The sequence below is a fragment of the Corvus brachyrhynchos genome, unplaced genomic scaffold (genome assembly GCF_000691975.1).
Source record: "Corvus brachyrhynchos isolate BGI_N302 unplaced genomic scaffold, ASM69197v1 scaffold229, whole genome shotgun sequence".
Classification (NCBI taxonomy): domain Eukaryota; kingdom Metazoa; phylum Chordata; class Aves; order Passeriformes; family Corvidae; genus Corvus; species Corvus brachyrhynchos.
The window spans coordinates 4204639-4215012 of NW_008240042.1; the positions used below are offsets into that span (position 1 = coordinate 4204639).

Genomic DNA, 10374 nt, shown 5'->3' on the forward strand with positions numbered 1-10374 from the left:
GTCAGCAGGACCAGACCCGGTACTGACTCCTTGGGGAACACTGCTGGCTACAGGCCTCCAACCAGACTCCACTCCAGATCACAACCCTCCATTTCCCTCTTCTGACAAGTGTAGTTTAAAACCCTCCTCACCATCCAGACAAGCCTATGAATGAAGAATCTCTTTCCTTTCTCTGGCAGATGGACCCCCACCAGTCCCTCACAGACCAGGTTTCTCCAAGCCAGTCCCATGGTCTGAGTACCCAAACTCCTACTGGTGGCATGGGGAGTAGATGGGGCTGCCTTAGCTGCAACATCTTTCCTGCTGTGATAGGTGTTTCCTCTTCAGTCTGCAGAGCCTTTGGGAGAAGTCTCTTCCTCCTGCCAGTCCTTGTCATTGCAAGCCTCCATTCTTCAGTATGATGACTGCCCCTGTCCCTTCTGGGTGTGTTGATGGGGGAGTTTTTGGCTCTTTGGCTGTAGACTGAGTGTCCTGCAGCCTGTGCTTGGAACCAGCCATCCAGCTCCTTCCTACCATCTCCTGCAGCTCAGCCACCTGCTGCAGGAGGTCCAACACCTGGGCACACCTTTTGCAGACAGGTCTGCTACCTGTCCCTGCCCCGACAGAAAGGTCTAGGCACTGGCAGTTGAGGCCTGGTCATTTCAAATTGCTTAATCTCTAAGTATTAAGTCCCCAAAAAAATCGGATTTATTCAGCTCAGCAGCCTTCAGGAGTTTACGTATCTGCCAGTAGTGGAGAGGACAGATAAGCAGAAGCTGAAAAATTTGAAAAGCCTTTAAGCACCTAAAATGTGGTTGACAGCATGTCAAGCTTCTCAGTTAAATCATTAAGGATCCATTCTGTATTTCCCCTTCTTCTTCCTGCTCTTGCTTTTGTTCTAATGAATGGATTTAGGAATGAAATATATTGTGTTTTTAAACCTTTGCTAGTTAAGATTTAAATATGCCAATTTTATGAATGTAACCATACAAATATTGTGGAATTTTTGAGTTCTAAAATCCTCAAATGTAAGCTATAGCCTGCTGACAGTTTTCTGCTGCATCTTGATTGGAAAGAGAAGAGATGGTGTTGGCATATTTTTGTCTCAGCAGTGAAACTTCCAAATGTTACCCCTTTTCTACTAACTGGTGATACTGCATTCTTTTGTATTCATTTTCATTAGAGTCCACTGTATTTGCAGTGAACAATTACTTGTTAGGTTGTCCTCTCTTACTTTTCTGCCATTCATCTGACACAGCTTTTCAGCCTCATTCTCCCCTTTCTTGAGAGCAGGCTTTATTGTTCTTCTTCATACCTTCTTTTAAGGGTTTTTGCCCAGTTTTAGCTCAGAAGTTGAAAATATTTGCGTCTTTCGGCTCTTAATAGTGCTACTCTTAAGTGTATCTGTCCCAGCTTTAAAGAGCTACTAGCAGATACTGCTGTATTTGGCAATGATATTTCGTTTCACTTAGTGTTTTCTTGCTGATCTCAGGAGAATCCCTGCTGTTTTAGGGGTCCATTAGATGTATTGCATTTATCAGGCTTTTGATTTTGGGTGGTGTGGGTTTGTTTTTTACTTCACAAGGTGTTCGTACAGATGCTGTTACTAATTAGATTTCCTTGTTTTCTGGTGAAAGTGACACTTGAGAATTTGGTTAAGAAATGAACATTGCCAATGACTCAAGGCAGGTCTGGCCAGTGTTCCTAGATCTGTCAAGTTATACCAGAGTGTTCCCATGGCTGAGCGCCACCAGGCCAGTGCTGTGCACTGAAAAGAGAATAAGAAGGGGCTCGCTAAAGCAGCCACTAATGGTGATGAGTCCCTTTGGTCCTCTGCTTCGTTGTCATGGCCTTGCTAACGTGCATCACCTTCCCAGGAGTTTGTGTAAAGCTGGTCTCAGCAGCCTTGTTTCTGTGTAATCTGAATTTATGAACATGTATTTTGCTTGCAGTACATAGCCTTGCTGATAGTTTTGTAAGGTGTTATTACAGCTGGTGGTGGGGTCCGAGGCTGTGACCCAGGAAGAGATGACCAGTCCGGGGAGATGGTCCCGAAAGGAATCGCCTTCCCGAGGTCCGGTGTCTTCCTCTCAGCTGCTGGCAGAGGGGCCCTTGCAGAGGTTGTCAGCTCTTTAGTGATTGTCAGCTCGTGGTTTCAGCTCAGCTCTGCAGGGCAGCCTCTAGGCCAAACCAGACCAGAGAGAGAGACGAGAAGGCTCTCCGCACGAAGGTAGCTTTATTGTGGGTTCCCTCCGGCGAAGGGGGGAGCCAGGGATGAGCTCTCTCTCAAGGGGTTCAAGGGAGCTTGCCTTTATAGGGACACAGGGGATCAGCAAGGGGACCAATGGATTCCAGAGGGTCTGGGACAGACCAATGGGTTACAGAATGATCTGCATAGTGTCTCCCAAAGGATTGTGGGTCTGCCTTTCCTCGCCATGACCCAAAAGTGGTTGCCTTTCCAGGGAGTCCTGCTGGGCGATTGCAAAATCTTTTATCTCAGCAGACATCCCTCCAGGGCAGTGGCTGGGCATATCCCACAACGGGTCACTGTACTCAAACTGCTCATGGTTGCAGGCTGGAAGGTTGGCTATTCTTAGTGAAATGGAGATGTTTCTGCATGTAATAAAATGCAGTTACTGAAAAGTACAAGCATGGTTATGTCTTGCATTTTGTTTACTTCTTTGTAGATCACTGTGCTTTATTATATTGATTTTTTTGGTTTTCCTGTTTAGTGTGGCTATTGTGGTATTTTGTCAACAAAGATGTTAATATGATTGATCTCAATACTTCTAACACAGTTTCTTAAAAGATTTTGCAGTGACAGAGAAAAAAGATGAAAATTCACAGATACCTGTCAGACACCATTCTGTATTTTTGCCAGCAGTCCTGGTCTTCTTTATCCTCTTCCTTACAAATCCTCTTTATCCTTTACACCATCATAGATATATTGTTCTTTGTGACTATCAAGAATAGGAATCTGTTTTATGAGTAGGATGATCACAGGTGGTTTGCTCAAACTGAGAATATTTTCCTCTCCTCCTACTTACTGTACCTAGCACTTTTCAAAGTTGTTGGTCCAAGACTTTGCTGACAATATGCTTTAGTCTCTAATTTTTTTAATGTGTTTGGCTGGTTGGGTGTCCTGAGCTAGCTATGTTTACAAATCTTCATTATGTGAATTTCTTTGTGAGCTTTTATTTAATTGTATGGCCATTATTTTTTAGGCTAAAATTATCTGTTTAGTAATCTGAACCTAGGATTTTTGTCAAGTTTCCCAGTCTGAAGCCTAAACACTTCCTTGGTCTAGCTTGGTTTTTTTCTTCAGGTTTTGAGTAAACATTTAGTGATGCATCTTTTCAAGGGGTTGTAGTTAGAGCTCTTGCATTATCCAGTACTCGGAGCATAACTGCTGAAGTGAATGAAACTTACAAGGGTTTTAAATAGTTAAAATAATTCTCTACCCTTTCTTGACAATCTCAAGGCTGTTAGGATCCTAAAAGAGGTTGGCATGCTTTTACTGTTGGTAATCGCTTTAGTAGAGGAGCTGGAAAAATGGAAACAGTATAAAAGCATTAGTAAAAAATAAACAGCTGAACTGTTGAGAAATCCTGGCTAAATACCAAACACTAAAAATCTGCAGGGATGTTGAAGCTGCCTTTGACAGCCGCCTCTGGTATAGCCAGGATGAGATTTTAATTATTGCCTTTCACGTATCTGTTTCAGTCATGTCCAATATGCAGTGAAGAAATAAAACAAGTGGGTTGTGTTATGGTTCCTTTTTGCTGTTGTTGAGCACACTAGCCTGAATACATTAGTGGAAGCTAAGTTTAAAATGACCTGATAACTGCAAAATCCTCCAATGTGGTTACAATAAACTGTTAATCCAGTAACTGAGTAAGGTTTCTTTCCTTTTCACTTCTCAGTTTCTGATTCCAGATGTGATGTGATGTATTTCTTTTCCTTCTGCATTCTGACTTGCAAGTGGTTGGTTTGGACTCAAAATGCTGTCTAAAAGCCTGACTCCATGTATTTTAATATAAATATACTTTCAGCTAGATATAGGTATTTAATAACCACTTACTTCTTTGTAACATGACCAAATGGCAAGGATGAAGAAGGCAAATAACTGTTGAACTATAAAACTACTTAGGTATATTTAAGTATTTCATGGTCATACTGTTAAAAGATACTAAGAATGGCCTTTCTTCTTGGGAAAAACATGTACAAATGCAAACCAAAAGCAAGTTATTTAAAATTATTTATAGTTACAGAGTGACTTACAGACTTTCCCACTGTCTGATTTAGATGAGTCTCTCCTTTTCAGACTTGGAGGCAATCATTGCATGGATTGTGCTTGACACTAGGAGTCTAACTTCTGGATCCAAGCCCTGTGTGCATATCAGTATAGAACAGGACGATGGTTTGGTTTGAGGTTTAGTTTTTTTGTGTCTGAAATAGTTTGAAGTTGTAATATCTGAGCCACAAGCCTTTGCAAGTCTGAGGTGACAAGTCAAGTGACACAGCTCAGAAGAAGACCTAGTGGGCTTAACATAGGCTGTCTTCAAAATCATAGTCTACTTTTACTATTCCTGTTTTTGAGTAATCATCTATGCAGTTAACCTATTTGACTTTAAGGCAGCAATCTGATACTATTACTAATGTGTCCTTAGGAGTTGGCTGTTTTGTCTAGAGCTGGTTACCAGGGCTGGCATCACTGTGCAGGCATTATTACTTTGGGAGAAATGCTTTCCAAAGGAGGTATTTCTGGCAGTGACATCAGATAACTTTGCATCTTTAAATGCCTGCCAATGAGTGAGCTGTGAGTTTGACTGTCAGTTGAGTTCTTTCACAGCTCAGGCTTCTTGAGTGTCATGGCAGTTTGATCTGGCTGGCACTCTGAGGTGAGGGGGATCAGAGTGGCACCCTTGGCAATCAGGGAGGCCAGGACTGCTCCAGCTTAGCCTCTGGAGCTCAGCATGGAAACTGTGTAATTCTAGCAGGGGTTTTTTTCCCCACTCCTTCCACCTCGTGGGTGAAATGCAGCTGTTCTGTACTTAGCTGCTGTACAAAATGGGCCCACAATGACTTGAGGAAACAATGTCACCTCAGCATTTTATCAGTGTTTTTACTGGCACAGTTCCTCATGAATTAGTATTAAAACCCAGCTCTGCTTCTCCTAGCAAGTAGGAAACAGAATTTGCAAGGATTTTGTCCCCTTGAGCTTATGATTAGTACTCAGGAGCATGTACACAGACCCACATGGTGTGCTCACCCATCCAGTGCCCAAGTGTGCTCATGGGGTCAACAAGTGCAGAAAATGCCTTATTAAGCTGATCTGTTTTCAGACTCTGACAGTGATACAGCTTTATGGGAATGGTATAGACCATTTCCAGCAAAGTCTGTAAGGTTTCTCAAGTGGAAGTGACTCTGGCTTTGAATCTCACTGCACGGGTTTGTTTAATATATAATTTGGGTACTCTCTAAAAAATTCCGTTTTCTTTCATATGGGGTGTTACTTGTTTTGTGTTTAGAGCACCTTTCAAATTAATCATGAATTTGTGTGTTATATTTTCTGGTGAGTATTGAGGAAAAAAATTACTGAGCTCTTCTTTTCATAGCCAGCATCAAGGGATTATCTGTCCATCTTGTGAGTGGGCTTTGGCTTGATCCTGGGGTAGGTGGCTGTTGATGGAGCTTTTGGGGTTGTTCAAGTCCATCACTAAGCAGTCATTTGTTTTTCTGAGATTTCCAAAATGGATAACAAGTCTCTTGAGCAAGATAACCTGCTAATCAATGTTGACATGTATGAGAAGACATCGTCATCTACTGGATTTTTTTTAAAGTTACTTAACTCTTGCTTTATGCTTCAATGAATTTAAATGTCTGTGCCTGTATCTTCAGCGGGGAAACACTGCTTCTTTGTGTACTGTGTTGTGAAGAGTGGACTGGTAATGTCTTCATCTGACTTCAGTGAATGATGTTGTAGAGGTTTGGTGTAAGTTATGGTTGAGAGTAAGTTCAGCTTAATGTGTTATGTTTTAATAACATTTTTTATTCCATGATATCTCTCCTGTGCATGCACAATACTTTCAGTCTGAAAAAATTCTACTATATTTTCTTCTTTGGTAATATTATTCATAAAACTTTGAAAATGTGTGTTTTCTGGAAGCCAATAACTTTTTAAAATATTGCAGTACCTGTTCCGGCCATCACTGCCACAGCTACTAAAATGGAGGTGGTTTCAGCAGAAGTCAACAGCTTGCTCCCTGAGGAAATCATGGACACTGGCATAACTCTGGTGGAAGATGACAGCATCGAGGCCGTTATCGTGTCTTCGCCGATGGGAGAGTCTATTCCCATGGAAACAGAACTGGAAGAAATAGTGAACATAAGCTCTGCCAGCGACTCCTCAGCCACGACTACAGCCGCAGTCACCACGGAATCAGTTCCTGCGCCCAGCAGCCACTCAGGAGATGCAGCACTGAACACCACAGCCCCAAGCCCTGATGTGAATGCAGCTGTAAAGCCTGCCTTTCCAGGTGGCCTCCACAAACTTGGTGCTCAGACCCCTGTCACTATCTCAGCCAATCAGATTATTCTGAACAAGGCCACTGATATTAAAATAGGCAGTCAGAGTATTAAACCGGACGGGCAAAAGCTGATTGTAACAACTTTGGGCAAGTCTGGCCAGCCTATTGTTTTAGCATTACCCCACAGCCAGCTCCCACAGTCGCAGAAGGCCGTGTCCCAAGCCCAGGCTGGAGACTCCAAGGTACAAGGCCAGCAGATCAAAGTTGTCATTGGAGGTCGGTCGGAAGCGAAACCTGTTGTGGGCGTCTCAGCTTTGACGCAGGGAAGTCAGCTGATAAACACTGCGGCCCAGCCCTCTGTCTTGCAGTCCCAGCAAGTAAAAACAGTACAGGTAAAATGAGTTATGCTGATGAAATGTCTTAAAACCAGTTCTGTTGCTGCAGTTGTTGTCTGTTTCCTGCACTGATTGACACACTGTTGCTTTCAGCCTTTGCATTTATTCTTTGTATTAAATACAATGCTGCTCTTAGCCCATGCTTTCATCTGTGGATGCGTTTGCCATTTTATGCTGTTTGCCTCTAGCTACTGTCTAGAAACTTAGGGTTTACCTCAGAGAAAGTGAACTATTCAGTAAATTTAAGATACTTTTCTCATTTTATAAAAATAAATCCTGCATGTTTTCAGGAGGACTGAATTCAACTCTATATGCCTGTTGTTCTTTATTCAGAGTATACACTCCTTTACGGAAGAGTAGCTTTTGCCTATTATATTCAGTTTGTTTAAATAAACTGTCTGAAAAAAACTTCTAGCATCTGAAAAAGAACAGAAAGGTGTGTCTTGTCTGCCTCAAATCTAGTTAAGCTTGTTAATAGATGATGATGGACTAGGCACTGTCATAAGCTGAACACTTTGAGGTTTTGTTCCCAATCTCTGGCATGGATCTTGAGATATTTGAAACCACAGAAAATTGGATTGGATCTGAAAACGTGTCGAAAAGACTTGGGTTATGATCCAAAGTGTCTGATTCTCATCTGCTATGTGGCAGAACTAAATGTGAGTGACTTTGTTCTAGTTGGCAGTGAAGCAGAAATAAGACCTCCTAAAGTGAAGGATAAGTAGAACTCAATGCAGGTTATGGTGGAAAAATATTTATTTTACTGTCTAAATGAAATGAGAAATTAAACTCTTAAGTATGCTATTAAAAATAATCAGCTGCACATAAAAAATGACGAAGTTTAAAGCATTCCATTAGCCAAATGTTCCTTGATTAGTGTTTCATGGCAGGTGAATGAGATCAATTCTGAATATGTTTTTAAAGCTGCAGGTGATTCCTGCACCAATTTCTACTTGCTTCTTTTTTGTTGCTACATTGTACCTGTGGAAACATGTTTAGTAATAGCCATTTGAAACATAAATGATTGTCACTGTAGCTCTTAAGAAAGTCTCTGCTCTTTACTCAGCATAGGAACATTTTAAGAGTGGGTCAGTTCCTGTTACTTTGCTTCATTATTCATTGCTAAGTGACAGATACAGGAAACTGAGGAGAACGACTTAGCTGTGATGTGGTTTTTCCTTGCATGAGATGACTTGTGCTATGAGTGACTGAAATACAGCGACTTGGCCATTGACCTCTGCCATTTGCCATTGGGAATTCTACAGGTTCCTTAGCAGAAGCTCTTACTAGTGGACTTGCATCCATTTTTAAATCTAGTTGATTGCAGTTTGGGTAAATGTGTTTTGTTGTGGTTTCTTTTTGTTAAGCCATTGGTTCCTTTTGCAAAACAGATTGAATTGTTAGCACTTGACATTCCTTTTTTCCCATAAGGAGAGGAGGAAGTAGAAATGAAAAGCAAGAAGGCAAGGTTAGCACCCAATATTGCAGGGAAAAGGATTGCATTAGCACTTCAGACAGTGCTTTTCCTTGTAGAAAATAGCTAAAGTATCAGAGTGATGTATGAGGCTGGGTGAGAGATTCTTGCTGTACTCTACCCTGAATGTCAGGGAGGTAACCCACACCTTGAGTCCCTGTCTTAGAAAAGAAGTGGTTCATTTACCCCATCACCCTGAACAAGCCCCATAAGCTTTCAGTGAGTGGAAAAGGAGGCTGTGAATGCCTCCCTGCCTCCCCTCGGGTCTTGTGGCTTTATGACTAAGGTATTTCAGATGGAGGGCAGCACAGGAGCTTGACTTGGTGCTGAAAAGTGAACTGATAAAGTTTAGATGACAAAGAGCTCTTATCAGTTCTTGTGGTCACTGTCATAGGGGCTTTGCATATCATTAGAGAAATTCAGTTGCCTTGACTTCTAATCTAATCTTGTAATCTAATTGTGACAGTTGAAGTCTCAGCACCTGAGGCATAATTAGTGGAGTTCAGCAAAATGTTTCTTGGAACTTGGCTCCTTCTCCACTTACAGGTCTAGATGTATGAAACTGTGAGGTGCAAAGTGTGGCAGGGCTTTTGGCCTCATCTATATCCAGAAGTTAATTACTGTCCTTAGTAGTTTGTCCTGATTTAGTTGAAACTACTGCTGTGGATGTGTGGAAATAAGCTGTTGGGCAAGTGCATCTGCTTTCAGCCTGTGGCTCCTGCCTGCCTACAGCCTTAAAAGTGGTGGTGTGCCTGCTGCTCTACTACTTTAGTCCAGGTGCATTAAGCAGGAATTTGGCCTTGCATGTGACTCTGAACCAAGCGTCCAGACACATGGCCATGGCTGTCATTAAGTCTGACCTGTGCTTGTTTTGCTTTGGTAGCTGGCTCTGGTTTCAACAGTGTCCACAGCATCGTTGCTACCATGGCAAGGCAGCTGCTAAGCCATCGTTGTGTCTTCATCTCATCATTGAATAGGCACCTTGTCCACTCGCTAACCTCAAATGCCCATTCCTAGTTCAGTTTCTTCATCTCTGAAGTAAGCAGTCCTTTTCTATTTCTGGAGTCCCTGATATTTCATACTACACCAAATATAAATTACACAGAGAGTGGGTACATGGACAGGCTCCCAAGAGGTCATCTAGGGAGTGGATTTATAGTGTGTTAGCTTCTTTGTGGTAGCTGACTATGTGGATATCCAGCAGTAAATGTGAGGAATGAGTGTGCCTATTTCTGTATGAGTAGAACAGAGTCTGACAACTGAAAACAAAGTCCAGCCATATGAACTTGCTGGCTCATCTTTAGTGGAGAGTGTTTAGGAAGACATAACTTGACCCTTTATGTCAAGTTGCCTGCAGGTAAATCTCTTGACTTCTGTAGGGGAAAGAAGGTTGGTGTGTGCTCCCAAATATAATAACATTGTTGCAGAAGAACTTGTTGTTCCAGGCGGTATTTTTGCAGTCTAACTCAAGGTAACTTGGAGAGGGCATGCTTAGCTTACATAGGCAGGGGGATAATGTTAAGCTTCTTGGGCATCTTGATTATTTCCTCTGGCTTCTCCAGTCTCTACTGAAATGGGTAGTGAGTTTCACAGTGATGCCTAGAAGCCTCTCCCTGGTGTGGCTGGGGTTATCTAGTGGCACAAACCTCAGAAAGGCTCACTTGGCAGCAGGAAGGGCAGGAGTGCTGTTCCTCATTTATTACCAACCACATTTGTCTTGCTGTTTCCTAAGCCCTGAGGAGATTCACTTGTTTATTAGACCTCCTTCTTTGTAGACAAACAGTTCACCTAAAAAGCAGGGGGAAATTTATTTGAGGAGGATACTGCAAGCTGAGTATGAGGGAAGCAGGGTTGCTTGTGTTGACCTGTTATTTTGAGATTTTTAAGGGGTTTTTTGAAATACTTGGTGTTAATCGTTGCTAGTATTTTACACGCATTCATGTAAGTCATTTAGGCACATTTATTGACTGTTACTGGGAAACAACTGCTGTTATCC

The 10374-nt window shown here is 42.1% G+C and overlaps 1 protein-coding gene across 4 annotated transcripts in view; it reads left to right on the top strand.

The window, feature by feature from the left end:
* The window catches only part of LIN54 (lin-54 DREAM MuvB core complex component), a 40083-nt gene that overhangs the window by 9476 nt on the left and 20233 nt on the right, over positions 1-10374 (top strand). For all 4 annotated transcript variants that reach the window (XM_017744194.1, XM_017744193.1, XM_008641288.2 and 1 more), the window contains one exon: positions 6174-6901. In XM_017744194.1, coding sequence (XP_017599683.1) covers positions 6209-6901 — 693 coding nt within the window. In that variant the 5' untranslated portion in view covers positions 6174-6208. Of the gene's footprint in view, positions 1-6173; positions 6902-10374 lie in introns of those variants that run through there.